General features: G+C 45.8%; 1 protein-coding gene across 3 annotated transcripts in view; it reads left to right on the top strand.

The window, feature by feature from the left end:
- The first annotated feature begins 3,734 nt into the window (after positions 1-3,734).
- Positions 3,735-24,694, top strand: part of CPEB1 (cytoplasmic polyadenylation element binding protein 1) — a 45,872-nt gene continuing 24,912 nt past the window's right edge. Inside the window, exons 1-6 of one of the 3 annotated variants that reach the window (XM_066592439.1) lie at positions 3,735-3,891; positions 6,433-6,633; positions 18,761-18,978; positions 19,200-19,452; positions 20,058-20,171; positions 22,262-22,351. In XM_066592439.1, coding sequence (XP_066448536.1) covers positions 3,816-3,891; positions 6,433-6,633; positions 18,761-18,978; positions 19,200-19,452; positions 20,058-20,171; positions 22,262-22,351 — 952 coding nt within the window. In that variant the 5' untranslated portion in view covers positions 3,735-3,815. Of the gene's footprint in view, positions 3,892-6,111; positions 6,186-6,432; positions 6,634-18,760; positions 18,979-19,199; positions 19,453-20,057; positions 20,172-22,261; positions 22,367-24,694 lie in introns of those variants that run through there. The other 2 variants (XM_066592438.1, XM_066592437.1) reach the window with 2 other exon arrangements.

Raw genomic sequence — 24,694 nt, 5'->3', positions numbered from 1 at the left:
AATGGAGACCTCTCGTGGCAGAAAACAGTGAATTAGAACATGCCGTGATTTATTTTCCGTGGCAGAATCAAACGTGAGCACTGAGCTACTGGGTTCAATAGAACCTAATTGCTGCATTATTCCACCATGGGAAACATGGCAGAAATCCGTCTGTGGGAATTAGTCCTTATACTTTACTAGCAGGCATGATCCAGGTACCCCAGCACACATGCTTGCAGTACTCAGCTGCCAACACAAGATGGCTTCCTGGTTACAAGAAGCAATGGCTCTGATTGGTTCTCGGCGCTGCTCAGCCAACGTGATGGTGACAATCCCAAAAAATCAGGGTAGGCCTTACTTTTGAGGGAAACACAGTAGTGCTAAAACTGGCTATTGCTGCAACTCTTGTCACTTAGTTACATTCCTAAATGGAGATATTGCTGCATAGCAACTGTTTTTTGTTTGTTTTTTTTTAATTACACTTGTATAGCTACACTTGCTTTTGGAACAATATGGAAGTGTCAAGTGTGTGATTTCGTTAATTCTGAACTTTGTGCCGCTTGGCACCTGCTAAGAAAACATGCAGCCATAGCTTTATTAACTTTGCAAAATGTCTAGCACAAAGTCATTCTCTAAATTTAACTATCAACTCGGCACGCAATTGCCCAGGACTTACACTTCTGCCCTCTGGATGGGTTATCAATAGTTGATCAACAGGAGTCTGTAGCTCCAGGATCTCTGACTGAACTTGCTGTCAGTGTGGACAGTGCTAGAACAAATACTACAGTAGCTTGGCTTGGTACGTCAGGCACAGCTCCCATTGCATTCTGTAAGGGCTGTGCCTGTAGTACCAACTCGGACTGAAGCATTGCTGTTTACACTGATCGAGATTGATCAGCTAATCAGCAGGCATCCTGAGCAAAAGGCCCTGTTCAACTATTTATGATCCATCTTGGACAGGTCACCAATAGTAAGGGCCCTATCCAACTCCTTTTAAATAACTCTATTGCAATATTTTAATTCAGGTGGATTTCTTCAAAACAGTCAGTCTTGGCCATATTAAGCCTGCCTGTCCACAGGCAATAGTCATAGCGTGATCCGTGGCACTAAATCGCCCGCGGATCACGCTATGGAAAGTGCAGCCCGACCTCAACAAGCGGAGAACCCTAGCAATTCTCTGCGGGATTAAAATTACAGCATGCTGCAATTCTCCAGAGCAAATCTGTCAGTTCTTACCACAAAACAAATCCAGACATGCAAGATCTATGCAGAAGAAAAGGCCTTCTTCACACAGGCGGCACAGCATTACTAGAAAATCACAGCAATGTTGCATTGCTGCACTGCAATATCGCTGCATCTTCTCGTGGCAATACCGCAATTTTGAGCACTACAAAGTCACATGTGGCACTACAAAGCTGAGTGACTTTGTAGCATCACATGCAAGGATTTTCGTGGGGGGTCTTAAAATATAAGCCCTACCCCAAAAATAAGCTGTAGCTGAAGGGAAATAAAGTATACATCACCTCTCTCCTGCTGTTTGAGGCACTGCCACAGCTTCTCCCCAGGTCCCAGCACTGATCTTCATCTTCTGGCCTGGGATTGAAAAATCCCTGCTTTCTGGATGCCTTGGCTAAGCACCAGCCAATCACAGCCAGTGCTCAATGAATGGTTGTGATTGGTTCAAGCATGGGCTTCTCATACATGCAATTTGTCGCAACGTGACAAAATTGCACAACTTTGTCGCCCATGTGAAGGAGGCCCTACTCTTCTGCCAGTCCCTAGGAACAAAAGCGGTTATCTGTCAAGCACATCAGTGATTCTTCCCCCCCCCCCCCCCCCCCCCTTGCCATCTTCTCAAAACACTACCAATTCACGAACTCATGGCCCTACCATTCAGGTTGCACATTCAAGAGCTCCATGACTGTCACTGCATGAGTGCTGGGGCTGATGGTCTTTCAAGGTGATTCCATCTGACAAACTTCGTGCTCTGCTTCTCCAGGTGGCTATTCTAGTCTCTCACTTGGACAAATCCAGATTCTCTAAAGATCCACAGTGCTCTTTGGTGACTGGATTCATCTGGGATGCTGCTTTCTGACCCCTTAACAGCAGGGACTCATCATGGACGCCAGCCTTCTCAGCTAGGGGAATACTTTCTGGAGTCTCATAGTACAAAGCCCTTAGGAGTCTTGAGAACCATAAGGGAGTCTAGACTCATGATAAATATTTTGGAACCTTAGGCCATTCTCCTGTGGCTTCATCACTTCACACCCCCAGCTAACAGGCCTCCCAGTTCAGCTCTAAAAGGCAATGCAACGGCCATTGTGTACCAAAAATCGGGACTGGATTGCAGTACACAGATCTCATTGACTCTGTGGTGCTATCCTCTTTGAGAAGATCATACAGCAGCCCCTCTTCCATGTATCACTTAACACCATAGCTGTTGAAACTGCAGTTATGAGAGTCCATGGATTTGCAGAAGCTGTCATTCAAACCATAATAGACTAGAAAATTACTTTTCTTGGGTTTATCATTGCCTGGAAAGACACTCCTCCAGTGCAAATGTAACTGACCCTATATAATTCTCTATCCTGCCTCATGTCCTTTTTCCCAGGAGGGTCTGGATATGGGCTGGGGCCTCCATTCCCTAAAGGGTCAGGTGTCTATACTGTCCATACTTGTCCTACTGCCCTCAGTCTGCCTGTACCAGTCTACATAGGGGTTGCTCACACCAGCCCTTTATACCATTCTCCTGTCTCACCTTGGAACCTTAATCTGGTGCTGGGTGGCACTGCAATAATTGCTCGTTCAAGCTATGTGACATCCTAGCTCACCTTTTGGCCTAGGTGGCTTTCTTGGTGTTGGTCACCTCCATCCACTGTTTCTGTGCCTGCAGCCTGGTCATCCAAGCCCCCATTCGTTATCTTCCATGAGGACCAGGTGGTGTCAGCATTCCACATCAACTGCAGAGGGCAAAACAAGGCCTTCATTGATCAGAGAATGTGCTCTCCACAAACTGATCCAAATTGACATCCATCTTCAGATGTGCAAACTTGGATCCCAGATTACCTGAGACAAAGGGGACTGACTCTTGGACAGTAAGCAACAGTGCTTCTGCTCTTCTAGTGTGAAATGCAGCCACTTAAAAAAAAAAAAAAAAAAAAAAAAAGTCAGATACTTTTACATCTGCGGACGCCTCTAGTCAGTTTTACAGACTGCTATAAACTGACCACATCCGTCTTTGTATACTCCCCCACCCCTGAGCAACTACTTTGGAACAGCCCACATTCTTCAGCTTTGTACCACAATGGTGCTGTATATGGTGCCTTGCCATGTTAGATTTAAACTCTTCCCCCCCCCCCCCCCTCTTGTTACATTGACCTTTCTTCATATCCTACTCTGCTCCTACCGCTTGCATATAAACCAGTTGGCTCCTCTTGCTAGCTATATAATTCTTGCAGACAATTGCTTAATGCCTGCCTCCTAGTGGCAGTAGTTATACCCAGTCTTCAGCTGTCAATGCCTCCTCCCATGAACAAGGAGAAATTTTACAGTAAATATAACGTTTTTGACTAGGGGCTGGATTTACCTATAAACAATTTTGTGGGACAACTCGTGTAAACCTTAACTTTTTATTCTGATGCGTTGTATTAGTGTGTAACTGAGTAATTTGCCAGCACTGTTTCCCTTTGTTAGTTGAGTTGTAAGTTAAACATAATTTCTTTCTTTCAACGCAGAAGGATGATCTAGGAAGAAATAAGGATTGCTGGGGATGCCCTACTGACACCCCAGCCCTCTCTACATGTAGCAATGCTGACATCTTCCGCAGGATAAACGCCATGCTGGATAACTCTCTGGACTTCACTGGGGTCTGCACTACACCAAATGCAAAGGGTAAATGTGACCATCTCCAAGGTACCAATTCTGGAAACTAGTTACAGACTTAAACATTTTGCAGGCCTTTTTCTATTGACTTGCCTGTCATGATAGGTCACTAATATTCAATTGCCTGAGGTCTGCCACTCAGGACCCCAACTGATCAGTTGTTCAAGCACTTGCTGTTAGTGCATAATACACAAAGCTGCAGATTGCTTCAACTCTATAGTGGCCAGTGCAGGTAACTGCAGGTGCATCTTTGTCCTCACAGGGCCTAGCATATGCAAGGCCTTACCTTTCTTGCAGTGCTACTTGCTGTTCAACATTCGCTACTATACATGGCTTTAGTATAAAGTCTGAGTGTTAAAATGTGACACCATACAGCAGTGTACCTACACTTGTCAACATGGTTTCTTAAGTGTGGCCAGCTTAAAGGTGGCTTTAGATAGATTAAACCTGAATCTGCAGCTTTTTTCTATGAGGCTGCGTTTGCACAGGGCAGATTTGCTGTGGAAATTCCGTTCAGAATTTCCCTGCAGCCGCTAATTCTATGATTAACCAGCCATGTGGACAAGATTTGTCAAGTCTCAGCCACACGGGACAGCCAATCTATGGTGGCAAAGTCTGCTGTGGCGTGGATTTCCTGGCCGCAACTTTTTTCCCCTCCCTGTTGCAACTGCACTGCTCTACAGGAGCGCAGGTTGCAACGAAAAGCATGCAGCCAAGCCACTTTAAAATCCGTGGGTTTTGAAGCTGCACTTTTCCATCGGAAATCTCACGGGTTTTTCGCTGTGGCCAAACCACAAGATTTCTGGCAGGATTCTGCCCTGTAGGGACCCAGCCTGAGGCTGCTGAATGGCAACCCCTCCTATAATCTGCTAACAGCTTGTTTGATCATTTTCTTTGTATTTGATGTGCTGGTATGAACCCTTAAGTAACAACTAACTCCTAATTATTACTTTTATTGGTTTATGAATTTCAACATGCAGTTGTATCAAGTGCATATTAAGTGTGGACATTGTCTTATAGCATTCTAAGACATGAAAGCTGCCATGGGCAACAGGCAACTTTCATGAATCTCCCCAAAGGTCTGCATGAGTACAGTATCACTTAACCTAAGGTATACAAACTACAAGGGTATAGTCACATGGGCAATTGATAAATATGTAATTTTTTTTTCAGTAACTCTGCAGGATTGAAGAAAATATTGCATGTCTTTTTTAGGTGACTTCTTGGAATTGGCCATATTTCCTCTGGGATATCTTTAAACTTTTTTTTTCTCCTCTCCATGCTTGTGAAAACACAAGTACATGGCTGTGATGCATTTTTCAGCAAAAATACATGCACTCATGCAGAACTGGAAGTGTAAGGACTCATGTCCAGAGAATCAGGCCTGTACAGATTTTTGCTGCAGATGCACTATAATTGTGTGGGTTTGTTTTTCCATGCAGGAGATCAATTGAGATGAGCTCCCACATGCGTGATCTGCACTAACATGGAGCATGTGACTTTTTTTTATGCGCATGAAATCCGCAAGTCACTTAAAATACCATCTGTGGCTATTTAACTGCGGATGGTCAATGCTTTCCTACAGGATGCAGGCTTGCTTTTTTTTTTTAACATGTGGACTTGCTAAATATAAGTTACCTGTGGACATGAGGCCTAAGGGTACAGGATCAGTTTAAGTTTCTCAGATTCTATTCTTGCTCTAGGGACTCATTCCCACAAATATATATTTTCACCACATAGAGCACATGCATATTACACTGTGAATGAAGTCAATGAAAGTACACTGCTTTTCATTTATCTATTCACACTTGCTTAAGATGCACTTGTGAAAACACAGCATGTTCTATTTCAGTGTATTACATGCATACAGCCCTATTCTCTATGGGTTGTGTATTAAACTGTCCATACACAACAGTGCTATGAGACAGCATTTACATAGTCTGCATGAGATGCGCAGTGTATCACGCAGCAATTGTGCAGACTGCTGTGGGAATGAGCCCTAAACGCTTATCTAAGGGACTCTGGAATTATTAAAGTCTTCATGTGTTAAAATCTATATTCTACAATATAATCCATCCTTCTGAAGTTTATCCTTGTTTCCTGGTAAACAGCAACTCACAGAACAAGCCCCTGTCTGTATTCCAGGCAAACAGATTATGCTAGCACAATGATGAAGCCTTGCATTGCTGCTGCTGATTCAGGCTTGGAGTCTATCCAGGACTCTGTGGGAGGGGTTCTGGAAGGGCTGGGAGAGGGATGAAGGCAGGGCCACTTGAAGCAAAGTGCCAGCATTTGTGTGCAGGGGTCTCTGCTTATATGTATATGTGTGTATATAATTATGTAGCCTTTTTTGTCCTGACAAATGCAGATTCTACATTACTTTTTTGCTGCTGCATTTACTGCCTGAGATGTATAATGGCTATACTGCGTGAATTCTGATCATAACTTGCAAGTCAGAGGGAGGGTTTGGACAATGCAGTGGCTATGGGGCATAGTGGGTGCTACCTGCTGGAGGTGGAGATCCCCTTGTATTTAATGTAAGATCAGTCTTTCATTTCTGTTCCTGAACAGACTTTGCAGATACAGAGGGAGCCTCGGCAAGCAGGATGCTCTTCCCCACATCACACGATCAGTCTCGTCGTGGCCTTCCTGACACAAATGACTTGTGCCTTGGTCTGCAATCCCTTAGCCTCACAGGTTGGGACAGACCATGGAGCACTCAGGACTCGGAGCTTTCTGGGCAGTCCAGCACACCATCAGCTGCTCAGTCAGGTGAGGCAATTTTATACATTGCTGGTAACTCTTGGCTATACAAGCTTGATACTTCAACTTAATATATTGGTTATTTTCTATCATGTTAGTCTGTCGTGAAAGTTTTGTCAAAATCAGAACTTGAGTCTGAACATTGGTTAAACTTGACCCTCACAAATTAGACATTTGTGTTCAGTTACAGCATGTGATTGAATTGACTAATGTACTTTCCTTCAAACTAGCCTGTCAAATCATGCAATTAACGATTCTTGCAGTCTTTGTAAAATGTTACTGTAGGCTTGTACATGCAACCTTTCCATTATAAAGCCTACACAGAGTATGTGCATTTAACATTTTATTTCATGTAGCTAGTTTCCACTCAACTTGCATTAATGACATTGGTTTAACAATGCACTGGTTGTCGTAGTGCCTTTACATGGTTCAGTATATATGCTTACTAAGTTAGAAAAGGTTAAAGGCACTTATGTTTAAGTGTAGGGAGAATACTGAACAGCTGAGAAAGATGCGGCATGCAATATGGAGACTTGTGCCCAGTGTAAGGGAGAAGTGCAATGGTTTCCATCAGGCTTGGAAGCTGGGTTTCTTAGATCTTGTGTTTACAAAAAAGTAACTACCATGATTCCTACAGGTATTGCCAGCTGTAACATGTTAGAGCCCAGTTTGAAGGCCTGACTATCACTCCCTCTTTGGCCCAAATGTTTAACCTTGTGAAGCCACTCAGTCTCTACAGTCATTTGACATGCAATTGCCTTCTAAGGTAAAGGGGCTCCAGAACTGGATGCTGCAGGGGAATGTTCTGGCCCTCCTCAGGTCAATGTCAGGGATAGATAGATTTTTAACTCTAATCTAATCAACTGCACCCTATCTTGCTTACATGCTAGGGATTTGTCCCATTTGGAAAATTGCCCACAATGCTTTACTAATGGGCACAGTTCACATGTTTTGGGATTGTAATATCTTGCAGGACTACTGATGAGAGATTCTTTCATTTATGGAGTCTCCTTAAGGGACACCACAAATCGTACATCCCAAGGTTTGCCTTTTTATGCTCTTGAATGATATCCCAAGTAATCTGACAACCTGCATCCTGTACAAGCTTTTCTCTTGGCATAAAACAAAAGTGCTCAATTGGAAGCATCCTAAAACTCAGACTGGGCTGCCTGGATCCAGTTGATCAATGGTGTAGCATCCCTGTATAAGTAACATGTGGCTGTCCTGACAAACACACAATTCACTCCAGCACATCCCTCTCAAAGTACAGTTGTCTTCATTTTATGACTTTAAAAAAATTTCCCTGTTGGGAATGACTTAGTTGTATATAAAACTGGAAGAGCGCACCCACAGTACAACTGTCAGAATTGAGAGCAGAGGTGCAAAGAGTGACAACAGCAATAGACAGCATTTCAATGTACCTAATGCAGTAGAAGGGTTATCCACCCAATGGCCCATGATCTTGAATTTAGTAGGACTACAATGTTTCACTGAAAGAGTCTTATATTAAACTTTGCCCCCCAAAGAGGCAGTGTCTTCAGGCAGTAGGGCTTATTTTCAGGGGGAAATGGTACCACTGGCTATGTACATGGGTACTACACTAACTTCATGTCTCCAGACATTCCTAATGGGTTACTTGGGGTGCTTTCAGCTAAGCAAAACCCCTTTTTTCATAGACTAGTAACTTTTGTATAAGGTACATGTTTCTACATCCACCAGGATAGTCAGATCTGTGAGCACAGAATCTTGCATGCCAAGGCATGTCTCTTCAGAAGGGACTCCCAAGCACTCAAATACACTGCCAGGAATTCAACAGAACTGTGTGCTCCAGAACATGTGCATGATTTGTACCCATGCACTCAGCATCTCAGCCTGACTGTATACTTTGCTGTAGGAAACATACCCAAAGTGGGGTAGAATATATCCTATGGACAGATTTGAGTTGTATAAGCTTATCTAGCACTAAGTGGAGGGACAGAGCTGGCCAAGAGTTCTTCCCTATCAGAGTCCAGGTTGGGATATCCAGCTTCCTTAAAGGCCATTTCTGAGTCAAGCAAAGGGCTTTAGAGTGAAAACTAGAGGGGCTTTCAAAAGAATGGACATCTGAGCTAGACCCTCCAATGGAGGTGGCATAAGAGGAATAGGCAGCCCACCAGACTGGGTTTAAATAGATGATTCAGCCTTCGGATATTTTCAGCTCCACCACACAGATTTATCACTTGGGGGTTATTGTACCTTCAATACTACAGCTATCTACCATATCAGAGTGGTAACCCTGTGCCATTGCCAAAGCAAGGACTTGGGGAAAGTGCTGTAGATGAGGATTTTGCTACGGAGTATGAAATTACTTATCTGCCTCTCCAGGTAGTAAACGAAGGGCAGTATGCCAGGTTTTAATATAACCTTTATGGGTACTAGTAAAGCAATCGCAGGAAAAGTAGGTTCCCCTCAACTGCAGTTCACAATCCGATATGGGCCCCACCACCTTATGCCCCAAACCAATCCCCTGGGTTGTACTGTTGGGGACAACCACCAGCCTGGCCAGATAGTAATAGCCAGGTTGCCCCCACTCTACAGGCAAATAGTCTCTAGCTTAACTTGTTGGAGAGAGGCTGCATTCCCCAATATGCAAAGAATGTCCTTATGACTATTTAAAAAAAGCTTACCAGCCAGTATAGGAATTGTGGAGGACACAGGATTTCAATAAAAGTGAGACTTGCCTTTATCACCAGATGACAGGTCATTCTGTGCACCCAACTTACGAGACTGGAAGGGTCACCAAAGCTGCTGCCAGGTCCATGCCCAACAAATCGGTTTACCTGAAGTCCAGAACCTATTCAAATCACATCAAAAATGGAAAGTACAGAAGTTGAATAATGGAGGCAACAATTTTCAAAGGGCTTAATTAACATGAGCTCCCCCTCACTATTTTTGAGCAATTCTGTTCAAGAATCACCCACTTGCTATGATGGCCAAAGACCATCACATTGCACTTGCATGTAAATGTGATCTTTTGTATTTACTATTGAAACATGTAAGTCTTCTATAGCCTTAGATTGGCACCTGTTCTGGTGGCCTTAAATTGTCCTTTGTATGACAGCCATTCATCTGAATGGCCATGTGATGCTACATTACCCCTGCAGGGTTTGTGGTTAATCCCTGCTGGTTGTGGCTAACCACTTTAGAAATGTTACCCCTGGAACACAGCTGTTTTTGCTGGGGTATCTCACAACCCCTCTTAAAGGGAACCTGTCACCTGCCTAAAGCAGCATAAACTAACCTTGGGTGGGAATTTTTTTGTTCCACTTTTCAGAGTGTGCACTCTCTCATAGACTTGTATGGGATGCTGAAGAGGCAGGCTTCATTGTCAACCAGGGAGTGCGTGAGGATATAAAATTACCCAACTACCTATCTTGCCTAACGGCACCATAAGTTCATGGTGCTTTAGGCAGGTGATGGGTTCCCCTTGATCATGGGAAAACCCCTCAGTGGCTTGAAACACTGCCTCAAACCGAAGCAGACTTTACCAGTGAGGATCCCTGGTGGAGGCAGTGATGTGCTGCATAAGACAGGGACTGGGCAGACAGGTTTGACATAACTTCATTTTAAGAAATTGAGGTAACTTAACTTTTACATTCTTGCATAGACAGTTGCAAATGTTGAGGTTTTGCTCAAGTATTTTTAGGCATCTTTTAAACCGCTGGCTGCTTCTCAGTCTTTCTATGTGAATAATAATGGTAAAAAGGAGAGAAGGAGCTAATTTGAGGGTCCAGTACAAAGAACAGTCCATGAGGTTTTCTAGAAGCGATTCCCTTTTTTGGCAAAAAAAGTTAAATGCTGCCAATACAGTGACTCTGCAACCTGTTAGGGTTGGCCAGTGATATGTGGGTCAGGAAAACACTGATGCATATGTTTAAAAGGTCTTGCCAACATATCAGTTTGGGGTTTTTTTCCTGACCCACACATCTCAGTCTTTCTACCATGTTTTGTATAGAATGGACATAACATACTCAATGTGTACATTAAGCAAATGTTAACTTCCCCCCTCCCTATATCTCCTAACGCCTCAGCTTGGCACTGAGGGTTAATCTTGGTACACTGGGATACATGGAAAGGATTTAGATGTGCATGTACACTTTCTACCTAGTGAAACCCAAAGAGCATAGCTCAGTGCACCATAGCAGAAATATGGGTAGAGACCTGCAGTGACAGGTAACTCCTCATTACTGCCCTGTTAACGCTCCGAACTTTGTCTGCGCTTCGCTTCTGTGCTGCAGCCGACAAGGCTCACTGTACTCCCTGCTGCAGTAAGGTGCTAACAGCTCTGCTCCCCTACTGCTGTCACTTTGGATTCCCGGTGTGATCCTCTCGCCAGTGTCCCTCACGGTGCACTCCCCACTGCTGAACTCTCCTCCCCGCTGTAGCAGCGTTTGCTGCAGCTTCTCCCCGCCAGCTCTGCAGCTTGTACCTGGTGGATGGAAGAGGGGGCCCATGGTGCACACCCCTGCTCTCGACACTCTCCTCCCTGCTGTAGTGGCACTCACCGCGGCTTGTGCCCAGCATCTGGAAGACAGGACACATGTGTGAGCTGGGTGGGCCATGTCACGGGGATGCCCTGTTTCTCAGCAGCAGCTGACTACTGTCTTTCCCTGTCAGTGTCTCTGCAGCAGCAGGGACCCCCAGTGATCAGTTACAGTGGCCGCCTGCTGCTGTTTGCTGGCGGGTGGGACATGGATGCTCAAAGCGGGCAGTCTGGCTACAAGCAGTGTGGGGAGGTGTGTGCCAGCCATCACCTAGCCCTACGCTCTAACTCTAAGCTCCCAACCAATGTCCCCACCCATTCTTCTGGTGGAGATAAGATACACCAGTACCACTGCTAGGTTTATATAACCTATGGAAGTTAGTGTAGCTTAGCTAATGGAAACCGCTCCTTTTTATTACAGCCACAGGTATGTCATCCCACTTCTACAGTAGTAAAACAATTTACTAATATCACAATTCTGAGGTTGTACAAAAGATGCTCTTCTAGTGGTCTGTAAAGTGACCAGTCTTGAATCTAATGCTGTATATACTCTTCTGCAGTTAAGGCAGTGATTCAGCAAAATGCATCCTTTTGGCCATCAGTGCCAGGTCCCAAAATAGATATTGCAGGGATATAAAGCATACAGTTCTGGTGTCCACAAATGTTTTCATGAAGTGCTGCTAGCTCGCCCCCCCCCCCCATTTTTTTTTTTTTTTTTTTTTTTTTTTTTTTTTAAGCTTGTAAGTTGGAGTGATATGGTATTGGATATCAACTTTTGCATTTCAAATCCACAAGAGGAGCATTCTGTAGAGTTGAAAGCCTGCATAATTTGTTGCCCATGTATAGATCAGTGCATTTAACTGACCAAAGACATTTAAGAAAAGCAACTTTTGACAAGTACAACCCTTAACAAATTGGTTTTGTGTTTGTTGAGTAAGGCCACATGCAGATCGGATTTCGCATGTGAGAACCTGCAGCAGAATCCAAACCCTGCCTGCAGCAGAGAGCACTGCGGGTTCTCTACTTGCCCTTCATCTTCTCCACTGCACATGCGCTGTGTGAAGATTTTTATATACTTTTTTTTTATAAATCTCCTGCTTTCCCACAGAATCCGCAGCAATTGCAGACAGGCTGCACAAAAGACTGCTTCCGTTGACTTCAATAGAAGCCGTATGTGCAGGATCCGCAACAAAAGGCATACTGCAATTTGTTTTCTGGACCAGAAGGTCCGCAAAGCAAATCTGCATGCTTTAAGCTGCAGATGCCTATGTATCCCTATGGACCGCTTGAATTGTGGTTCGCCTGTGCAGGTGCCCTGCATGGATTCTGCAATTCAAATCTGCCCATGGACATGAAGCCTTAGGGCTCCTTCATACTCAAGAGTGTGATATCGCAGCAAGAAAAACACAGCAATATCACTTTTGCTCATGCAATCTTTGAGCATCCAATACTTTTTCCTGGGGAAAAACACATGGCACATTCGTGTGCTAATTGGAGGCTCCATAAAGAAACAAAGGTGAGAGAAAAATGGCAAAACCAATAGGGCATGCAGTGATTTACAGATCCCGCAACATTGTATGGCGGATAAGATTGCAGATGATGATGAAGTCATTAAAGCATGGGTTTCCTAATTCTGTTTTCTTGCATTGCTCAACTGCATGATTTTTGTCACCAGTGTGAAGGCAGTTTTAGGAAGCCATGGCTGCTTTTTTAAAGCAGTGCCACATCCACAGGATGCGTAGTATTGTGGTTGAGGCCAAAACAGTTCACTGCTGGGCTGCAGTAGCCAACCCAACCATGGACAGATATGATGCTGTTTCTGGAACAAAAGTTGCCTAACTCTGAACCCCTCAAAATGTAAATTATTTACCAAAGTATCTACTTTAAGTTTTGCTTGCATTACTGAACAGTTTAAGGGCTAATGCCCACAGCTGGATTTCCCAGGGAGTCTCCACGACAGCACCACCTGAGATCGCCTCCTCCTGATAGGACAGGAACACACCGAGAGGTTAAAGTTCCCCCCCCGTCCTCCCCTCCTCAGTGTTTTCCTGTCCTGCCAGGAGGCAGGGTCACCGAGAGGGGCTGGTGGAGACGCCAGCCCGAAAGAAAGAAGCATACCGGCAGATCGGAGGGCAGTGCTCCAGCCTGTCCTCCCTTCTTGCAGAGCGACTCCCGGGACGCCACATGGGGTGGTCCCCCCGGGCCAGGTTCCTCCCGCGGCGGCCCATGGGGGGTGCAATGCGGGGCTCCAGCTCTCCTACGCGCCGGCTTAGGAACGTGCGCGGCGCCTCCGGCTTCCCCTTAACGAGCAGGGGAGGGGGCGGGGCGCCGCGGCAAGCGGCGAGCGTGATGACGTCATCGCGCAGCACGGCCGGCGCTCGGAGGGGGCGGGGCTAAAATTTAAAGGCGCCAAAATTCAAAAAAGAAAAAGGAACCTGAGAGAAGATGGCGCCGAGCAAGAAAGCCACTCAGTGAGTATTGGCTTAAATGCCCCAAGAGTGTCTGCAGCACCAGTTAATAAAGCAATGAGTGCTCCAGCACCAGAGGTCGCGGAATGCTCCACCGCGGCGGCAACCGTAAGTAGCCAGTGGGGCAAACAAGGCATGCATATTCGTATACGTTGTTAATGAATTTTGCATCCTTACACGTAAATTTTGTTGTCTGCCAGGGGGATAGAAGAGTTGCCCCTCCCAGAGCCAAAGCTAAAAAGTGCGCAGAATGTGGCACAAGACTATCGGCTTCGCATGCCAGGCCATTATGCAAAGCATGCATAGCCAAGTTGGTCAAGGAGGAATCAGGGGGATTCCTCGAGGATGTCAGAAAACTCGTCCAAGAGGAAGTGCGGTCAGCACTGTCGACCCCAAAAACTCCACCCAGAGGGGCATCGGGGACAAAGCGCCGAAGAAAAGCGCATACCCCGCAGGTGCTCTCAGACTCAGAGAGTTCAGGATCTGAACCGGAAGAGCTGATGCTTGAGGAGTCCTCAGAGGAAGAGGAATACCAAAAGTACCTCTTCCATAGAGAAGATTTAACGGAGCTGATTAACTCCGTTAGAGCTACACTGAAAATGGAGGAGCCCAAGGAACCCCGTTCAATGCAGGACGAGGTCTTTGGGGGTTTAGGGGAGAGGAAGAAACATACCTTCCCGGTCCATAGCAACGTAACAAAATTAATACTTAAGGAGTGGGAGAAGCCCGACACGGGATCCTTCTCGTCTAAGGGGGTGAAGAGGCGCTACCCGTTTGAGGAGGGGGTATGTGCGAATTGGGAGGAAGTACCCAAGGTAGATGTCCCAGTGGCTAAGGTGGCTAGGAGGACAACATTGCCCTTCGAGGACGCCACACAGCTTAGAGACCCAATGGATCGCAAGGCGGAGGGCCTGCTAAGAAGATCCTGGGAGGCAGCGGCCAGTACGCTCAGGCCGGGGGTGGCAGCCACGTGCGTCGCCAGAACCCTGGGTGTGTGGCTCGAACAACTGGAGCTGCACATCTCGAGCAAAACACCAAGGGAGCAGATCATAGATTCCCTCCCTATGTTAAAGATGGCCACTAACTTCCTGGCAGACGCAGCAGCGGAGTCAGTGAAGCTTTCGGCAAAAGCAACGGCCCTAACCAACTCGGCCAGGAGGGTCCTCTGGCTGAAGTCATGGTCGGGCGACCTAACATCCAAGAATAAATTGTGCTCGCTACCCTTTCACGGCCAATTCCTCTTTGGTCCGGATCTAGATAAAATACTAGAGAAAGCGTCGGATAAGAAGAAGGGATTCCCGGAGGAAAGACAACGTAAGGGGAAGACCTTCTTCCGAACCCCGGCACAACAATCGGAACCCTATAAAGGCAAGGGCAAGACGGGACGATGGAGTTACCCCAAGGGAGGCAGAGGGAGAAACTTCCTCTTCAACCCGCACCAGGGGGACCCAGCCAAGCAGAAGCCCTGACGCCATCCCAGTGGGGGCGAGGCTGCAGGGCTTTGCGGATCGGTGGGCCTCGATTTGCAGGAGCCCGTGGATCCCGGAGATCCTGCAGGAGGGATACAGAATCGAGTTAGTATCCCCCCCCAGGAGAAAATATATTATCACGCGAGGTCCAGTACAACAACTGTACCCGCTTCAGCAGGCGGTACAGGACCTAAGACATCTAAAGGCAGTGTCCCTCGTGCCACAGGAAGAGGAGACCTGGGGGCATTACTCCAGACTCTTTCTAGTAAAGAAACCCGGGGGAGGTTCACGCCTAATAATAAATCTAAAACCCCTGAACGTTTTCATAAAATATCGAAAATTCAGGATGGAGTCCATCACATCAGCGGTAAAGTTGATCCCCAGGGGGGCCTACATGGCCTCGATCGACCTGAAAGACGCCTATCTGCATGTACCGATCCACAGGGACTCAAGGAAGTACCTAAGGTTCGTGTTGGAAATGGGCAGCAAGACAAGGCATCTTCAATTCAGATGCCTTCCCTTTGGAATCTCCTCAGCACCCCGCATCTTCACGAAGATCATGGCGGAGGTTGCAGCCTACCTAAGGCAGAGGTCGATCCTAATAATCCCATACCTGGACGACATACTAATCATAGCCGAGTCCAGGGAACGCCTAGTAGAGAACTTGGCAACAGTGCTCAGCCTGTTACAGTTCCTAGGTTGGATCATAAATTGGGAGAAGTCCAGCCTAAACCCCAGCACGGAGAAGGTGTTTTTAGGCGTAACACTCGACTCAGAGGCCCAATGCTCCTTCCTCCCCGAGGCAAAGGGGCAGAAAATTCGGCACATGGTAAAATCCTTTATGCAGAGACGGTCATGCACAATCCGGGAGGCTATGTCCCTCCTAGGAAGTCTAACATCATGCATCCCGGGGGTAGCATGGGCACAGGCACATACCAGACCCCTGCAAGCTGCAGTCCTCGCAGCGTGGGACGGCAGGCAGGCTTCGTTAGAAAACAGAATACAGATCAGGAACTCGGTAAGGGTATCCTTAAGCTGGTGGACGTCCCCAAGAAATCTAAGAAAAGGAGTCCACTGGATATTGCACCCGGCAGTACAGATCACGACAGATGCAAGCTCCTGGGGGTGGGGGGCGCACGTCGGAGACCAGCTCCTACAGGGCCCATGGCCACCGCAGACGAAGCATCAATCCTCAAACTACAGGGAGCTACAAGCAATCTGGAAGGCCCTGCAGCACCTGGGGGAGACGGTAAGAAACCAACATATACGGGTACTGTCGGACAACACCACGGCAGTGGCCCATATCCGACACCAGGGGGGCACGAGGTCACCAGCTCTGCAAAGTATCGCGCAAAGGATATTTCGCTGGGCGGAGGGCCGCATCATCTCACTGTCAGCGGTACACTTAAAGGGATCTCTGAATCAAAGAGCAGACTTCCTCAGCCGGGGGCGCTTAGACCCAGGAGAATGGTCCTTATCCCAGGAGGCGTTCCGGATAGTGACGGACAAATGGGGTCCCCCGCAAATAGACCTATTCGCGTCAAAACAAAACGCCAAGGTGACGAACTTCTTCTCCCTCAGACGGGAAGACCAACCGACAGCGGTGGACGCCCTCAGCCAGGACTGGGGAGGAGAGCTGGCGTACGCATTTCCCCCGATCCCACTAATCCCAAGGGTACTACAGTACTTCAGGTCACAACCGTGCACCCTGATCCTTGTGGCTCCCTTTTGGCCAAGAAGGAGCTGGTTCAGCCTCCTGAGAGACTTGAGCATCCAGGAGCCAGTTACCCTTCCGGCTCAGGAGAATCTCCTAACGCAGGGACCCCTGAACTACCCCGACGTAAGCAGACTTCATCTAACAGCTTGGTTACTGAAGAATCCATACTGAGGGGCAGGGGATTCTCAACCAAGGTAGTCAGAACGCTAATGGCAAGCAGGAAAGAGACTACCAACCGCATATACCAGAGAATCTGGAGGAGGTTTACCTCTTGGAGACAAGAGAGAGGCTCCTCAGGCAGCAGTGCGGACGTCCCTCTGATCCTGGACTTTCTACAGGACGGCCTGGATATGGGCCTCGCCCCAAGCACCCTAAGAGTCCAAACGGCAGCCCTTAGCGCCCTGTTTGACACTAAGTTATCCGGGGACAGGTGGATCAATAGATTCCTGGCAGCGGCAGATAGGCTTCGACCCAGGTCCACCAATATTTGCCCAGACTGGAACCTTAATTTAGTCTTGAGGGCCATGACAGGGGACCCCTTCGAACCAATGGAGGGGCTCTCATTAAAAATGCTCACAGTAAAAACTATCTTCCTAGTGGCAATTTCCTCAGCCAGGCGGGTCAGCGAGCTACAGGCCCTATCCATACGCCACCCGCTCCTCAAGATTACAGATACCAAGTTAGTCTTTAAAACAGACCCGACCTTTTTACCTAAGGTGGTATCCCCATTCCATAGGGCCCATGACATAATAATACCCTCGTTCTATAATCACCCAAAAGACGAGAGCGAGCGAACCCTAAGCTGTTTGGACGTCAGAAGAGCAGTCTTGACGTACATCGAGGCCACAGGCCCATGGAGGCAGGACGACAACCTGTTCGTCCAATATTCAGGCCCTAATAAGGGAAAGAAGGCAGCCAAAAGCTCTATAGCCAGGTGGATTCGCCTGGCCATTAGCGAGGCATATAAGGCTTTGGGGAAGGAGGCCCCCTCGGCTCTTAAAGCCCATTCCACAAGGGCAGTAGCGACCTCATGGGCCGAGCATGGCTCGGCATCAGTAGAGCAGATATGTAAGGCAGCAGTATGGAAAAAGCCCCATACTTTCGTCAAACACTACAGGGTAAAGGTGCAGCTAGACGAGGACATGTCCTTCGGTCGTAAGGTCCTCTCAGCGGCAATCCCACCCTAGAATTACTTTAGTTGATACGTCTCAGGTGGTGCTGTCGTGGAGACTCCCTGGGAAAGGTAGGATTATACCTACCCGATAATCAGGTTTCCAGGAGTCTCCACGACAGCACCCGTACATTCCCTCCCCAAGAAAGAATAATGTATATAAAGATAATAAAATAAAAAGTATACCAGATAGGAAAAAATTTAAGTTAGCTCCTACCCCGGCAGTTTCGTTATAATACACTGAGGAGGGGAGGACGGGGGGGGAACTTTAACCTCTCGGTGTGTTCCTGTCCTATCAGGAGGAGGCGATCTCAGGTGGTGCTGTCGTGGAGACTCCTGGAAACCTGATTATCGGGTAGGTATAATCCTACCTTTCTGCCACGTAACACTGCAACTATTTGGTTCTATTGAACCTAATAGCTGAATGTTCACACTGTGGAATTCCACAGCATGAAATAACCCGCTGCATGTCCTGTTTGCCACAGGAATACACACAGCAGCTTCCATTGTATTCAATGGAAGCCAGCCGTCACACTATACTTCCGCTGTAGCACAGCGGAAGTATAGCGTGAATACACTTCGCTGCCGACACGTTATGCGCTGTACAGCATCGGCGCATCATGCGGAACTCGCACAGCAGATTCGGGAGGTAAGTTTGGGGTGGAGGGGAGGTGTGCCATGGCGGACTCTGCTGCAGTATTCGGCTTGTGGAGCCTGTCACGGCCGTGGGCATTAGCCTTAATACTTTAAGATATGCTGTATCATAATAGTATTTTATTTTTTTTTCAGTTTTCAACCTACTCAACAACCCTCTAGGAAAGCCTCCACCTCTGGGCTTCTTGCCCTTGGACCCAATTGGCTCAGACTTGGTCGAAAAGTACCCTTCTCCACTGCTACGCAACTCTCGACTAGACAGCCGCTCTATTTTAGACTCTCGTTCTAGCAGCCCTTCTGACTCAGACACTAGTGGATTTAGCTCTGGCTCGGATCACCTTTCAGATTTGATTGTAAGCAGTTTATTTGTTTGAACTTTGAGCATCACCACTGTATTCCAGCAATTTGCCAATATTTCATATCACTTAATCCATGTTTAAAAGCTTTTTTTTTTTTTCTCGTGCATGGCTTGTATTCATGACTATTTGTTTTGTAGGATTTCAGATCATTAGATATAAGTCTTTCTATAGCAGTGCTCTGCTTAACTGACCATCTTGATGCTTCCTTTCCACAGTCTAGTTTGCGCATTTCTCCACCTCTACCCTTTCTCCCATTGGGAAGTGGAGTTTCCAGGGACCCTATGAAGTTGAGTATTGGCTCAAGGCTAGATCCAGATCATGCTGCTCTAGCAGCAGCCTCCGCTTCCCCCATGGGAATGTCAAAAAGATGGCCTGGCACTTCTGTATGGCCATCATGGGATTTGCTGGAATCTGCTGATGATCCATTCAGCATTGAAAGGGAAGCGCGCCTACACAGACAAGCTGCAGGTAAAAAAAATTTGTGACTGTGGCAATTTTCACACCTTTAGTGAGGTTTTTTTTGTTAAGGACCAAGCAATTGTTAGTCGCATTGCAAGAGGTATAACGTGATGTAGCTATAAGTGGGGGGGGGGACGGTTTGTTTTAAATGTTCACCATTCAGTAAACCTGGATTGGCAGAATTACTGCAATGCCAAGTTTATATAGACTTATTTTTAACTACTTTCATTTTTTTTTTATTCAGGCAATGGTTATGTCAGGGCTTGGGGTTTTTGCGGGAAAAGTTTTTTTTTTTTTTTGTTTTTTTTTTATTGGTACCCTTTTGTGATAGAAGGATCCCCTTCTATGCTGTACTTTGGATTGTGAAATGTTAGGTGGTAAACTGCCAGGACTTGATGTTTCTCTGCATCTGGTGACTAGAGCAGGAGTCTGGCTGTCAGTAAGCTTTTTAATTTGCATACACTAAGGCAATGGCTTAGCTAATTAAAAAGGTCAGTAAAGGCATATTGGCTGTCACTAAAGGGTTAAGATGTATGTGGTTTAACATTCAACTGTTTAACATTTCAAATGATGGAAAAATGTGTTCTAGTCATGCAATATTTACTGTCTTTAAGCTGTAAACGAAGCTACATGCACATGGAGTGGCCAACTGCCCCCTCGTAACTACAAAAATCCAGTTTATTCCTGCAAAGTGTTTCTTGGTGGAGTTCCATGGGACATCACAGAAAGTAAGTTCATTGGCCACTTTAGGGCCACAAAAGACAAGCCCCTGTGGAAAAACATGTTAACGAACTAATGTAGGACTTAAAGGGGTTGTCCCACGATAGCAAGTGGGGTTAAGCACTTCTGTATGGCCATATTAATGCACTTTGTAATATACATCGTGCATTAAATATTGGCCATACAGAAGTTGTACACTTACCCCCTCCGGTGCTGGCGTTCCCATCTCCATGGCGCCGACCAAAGCCGCCTTCTCCCTGGATTAGACGCGCTTGCACTGAAGGGGCCAATCCAGCGTGCTCACGCCGCACAGGTCTTCTGCGCATGCGCGTCTAATCCAGGGAGAAGGCGGCTTTGGTCGGCGCCATGGAGACGGGGGCGCCAGCACCGGAGGGGCTAAGTGTATAACTTCTGTATGGCCAATATTTAATGCACGATGTATATTACAAAGTGCATTAATATGGCCATACAGAAGTGCTTAACCCCACTTGCTATTGCAGGACAACCCCTTTAAATGTGTTTGTACACTTAACCCTTTAATGACCAGACTCTTGGATGGGATCTACCAGAGAACAGCTTGCATCCCTGTAACCTGGCATTTATCTGGTCTTTAAGCGGTGTCTTGATGCATTTTAAGTTTAAGGAAACACCTTAGTCCTTTTGTGACCTGGAGTTATATCAATATCAGAATGACCTTAATACACTTTTTTTTTTTTTTTTTTACTTGCATTATGCAGCATCAGGGTATAGATGAAGAAATCACATGGTGACCTCTCACAGTGTGGGCACCAGCTGTTACAGCTGATGCCTGTGGGCAATGGACTGCAATCAGCCGAGTGACTATTAACCCTTTATATGCCACTCTTCTGACAGCAGCCATTAAATTCTCCAGATCTTGCAGATCTTTGTCACATCATATCTACCCATGGACATTGGGCCTAATGGGCTGATGCTACTTGATCTGTACAGAACTTTAAAGCAGTCATCACACAGGCAGGATTACACTACAGGGTAACGCCTCTATATAGAGAACACGATTCACCATTAGCTAAACCAACTTGCTCCCTGCAAAATGACCTCTGCACAGATCACATGTCCAGAACAGTCTCCTATATAAATTCAATAGGTTCCTTCCTGTCCATTGTGTGAATGGCTCATGAAGCTGCTGTAAAGAATCTTTTAATGCTGTTTATTGTAGCTCAGGAAAGATGGCTGCCCCATAGTATCATACAGACATCAGAATGAGTACAAAATCTGCACTCAGAAAATAAACAGATTGGAAAACTTTTACCATCTAGTTTCGACACAAATGTTAAATAGTCCCTTTTTTAATTTGTCCAGTTAGGCTGCTATTACATGGGTACTAGTACCTATGCCATCCTTGCAATTACTGGAGCATTAGATTGTTGCATCCTTGGGAAGCACAATCTATTTGACCTGCTGTGATATAAAGTAAAGTGATAACAGACTAGAGTAACAGCTGGAAGACCCCCCCCCCAAAAAAGAAAGAAATGCTTTTGCCGGTTGTGGCCAGACAACTATTGCTTATCCTTACTGATTGAGTTTTGAGCTTTAATAGTGTCCGCATGCTACCAGCAGTGGTACCTGCAACCCAATCGGGTTGTAAAAGTAGTGCAGTACCTTCAGAACAGCAAAGGACCATGAGTTGTATATAGCAAGATTTGCTGTGTCTCCCAACTGTCACGGTCTCAAAAGCATGGAGCTGATACTAGTGACTGCTAACTCGAGAGCTGGTTGGAGACCATAGTAGGGCATAGAGTATCTGCCCCTTTATTCAAGGAGCACTGCCAGAGTCCTACATAATGACCTCCAGCAGGATACTGTCCGATATGAGGGCCTGTTGTGGGACCTGCGCTCATGGCACAGCACTATGCAGCTCAAATGAGACTTGTCAGAACACCCAAATTGTCCGAGCCAACACTAGCTCCCTGTTATCACAGGGTCACACTTGAGTACATTTGACAGATGTGTAAGCCTGGAGTCCCTATGATGAACATTACACAATGTGATTCACATGTTCCCTTAAACTTAGCTATTTTTCCCTCTGGCTTTCTAAAATGCTAATTTTATTTTGCAGCTGGACTGATAAACACATTCCGTGTGTTTGGAGCTCTGAGTGTTGAATGGCCTGGTAAGGATGGCAAGCATCCCCGTTGTCCTCCTAAAGGTAATATGCCTAAAGGTAATGCCAAAATGGTAGGAACAAACTTTTATTTTATCACTTTCTGGGTGTGCACTGGTGGTCCGCACTTTACATTGGATGAATAGCTGGTGATGGGGCAGGTATGGAATCACTAATGTTCAAAATAGACTAAGTTTATACTAGGTGCTCTTCTAAGGTGCTGAAGTATACAAATGCTGGTTTCACTTGCTCTGTTTTGGCACTCCTATCACTTGATTTCCTGGCTGAATTCTGAAGAGTACCCATCGGCTCTTTTAATTGGTCTATATTAGTAAACACTGGTTTTATGGGGAATTAAAAATATCCTGTAGTGCTAAAATTCCTTGAGGCCACTTGTATGCCTACTGGGCCATACCAGAGGCAAAGCTAAATGATTTAAGCAATAATGCCTTTTGGTATACAGAGTATACCACAGCATTATATTGACTTTCAAACTATCACTTTGCAAAGTCCCCTAGTGAAACTTAAACTTCAATTTTTTGCTTTGCACAAAAAAATAAACTTTTTCCATACGAAGTAATCACTGCAACCATTGACTTTACAGGATTTTAGGTTACAAAATGGCTGAGGGGTACTTAACACTACTGGACATAACCTTGCGTCATGTGGATGTCGCAAGATGAGAAGTGAGACTGCACCATGCAGGAGCCGGTTATTGATAGCTAGCCGCCTGCAACAGCAGGGGTACATGAGCACACTATGACATCATTGGACTCCAGTGATGTAATCGCAGGGGGCCAATGGGTTGCCATGGCAGCAGGACGCCAGATAAAGTGATAATGCACTGCAGGTCTTATGTATTGCAATGCCTTAACATGGCGATCATAGCTGCTATGGATTAGGTCCCCTTCAGGGACATGGTGTAAAAAAAACAAACTTTAATTTAAACAAATAGCAGGAAATGAGCAAAGTTGGGGGAAAAAACCCACATCTGTGGTATCATCATGTCCATAACCTGCACTATAATTTGAGCACAGATTATCCTGTGCAGCAAAAACCAAGGCAAAATGCTTGTTTGCCCTTTACCTCCTAAAGGGCGATCAAAAAGCCATATGTACCCCCAAAATGCTACCAATAAAACCTACAGCTCATGATGCAGAAACCAAGCCTTTAGTGCTCAATCCATGGAAAAAATGTGGCTTTGAATGCAACATGCAAAAATCATTTCCAAAAGTTTTTATTATGTAAAAACCTAAGTTTTTGTTGTGCCAACCCACAGAAAAGTATTGTCACTTATGCTATGATTGACGCTGTAAAAAAGCTGGCAGAATTGTTTTCTGTCCCTGGTCTCTAATTTATTTTACAATATATTATATGAACACAAAAAATAATACAAATAAAAACTAGTTGGTCACACAAAGAAACAAATCCCCAAAAAACAGTCCTTAAGCCCAAAATAGGCCTTGTCCTTAAAGGGTTAAAAAGTGTCAGCTTGAACCTGCTGTCCAAACTGTAGGCGGCATGTAATAGAGCAGGAGGAGCTGCACAGATTGATATACTGAATAGTTCCCAATATTTAACTTTTTTTATTTGTGTAAAACTTCACTCTTGGTCCTGCCCATTGAACTGTAAGCAGTGATTGAGTCTTCAGTGTATAGTCATAGACACAAAGCTGTCAAACGCTGACAAATGGGACCAAATTTTACCTGGATTGTGATATCAAAGCACAATTTTATATTAATTTAACATAATAGGCTGTTCTAGTAAACCCATTGTAAATAACTCAAAGTGTAAATCTCCCTGATGGCATGATATCATGTGTTGGGTTAGTCTTTAGCCTGACTCAATCTACATATTTGGAGAATAAACTCTGGCTCTTGGAATCAGCCAGTGAAAAATGCTTGATGCTTAACCCCATAACCAGCTCTAGTTTGGCCTTAAGTTTATGCAATCCTGTGGAAGGTGGATTTTGTGTGGTGTATATTCAGTCTAAGGCCTCATGTCCACAGCATGTGGATTTCTGTGGAAGACCTGCATGTCCGTGCAGAAATTGTCTTTAAATGCTTGCCAGCAATCGTGGATTTTTTTTTTTTTCTCTACACACGGATGCACTGGATTGTCAGCACAGAAAAAAAATCACAAGCCCAAAGTGCCTGCATTCCACCTCTGCTTGGTCTCCAAGCAACCAGAGGGATCTGCCTACAAATCCACAATTGAAATGCAGATCGCTTGCTTCTATAGATCAATGGAATCCACTGTGAAATAATGGAGCATGATGGGATTCCTCCAACACATGGCATCTGCAAATCAAATCTGCAGGTGTTAATTGAAGTGCAGAATCCCCATGCTTCCCTATTGGCATCTTAATCTGCAGATTCCGTATTTCAA

Source organism: Eleutherodactylus coqui, chromosome 2 (genome assembly GCF_035609145.1).
Source record: "Eleutherodactylus coqui strain aEleCoq1 chromosome 2, aEleCoq1.hap1, whole genome shotgun sequence".
Taxonomy (NCBI): domain Eukaryota; kingdom Metazoa; phylum Chordata; class Amphibia; order Anura; family Eleutherodactylidae; genus Eleutherodactylus; species Eleutherodactylus coqui.
This window is presented reverse-complemented; position numbering and strand designations above follow the sequence as displayed.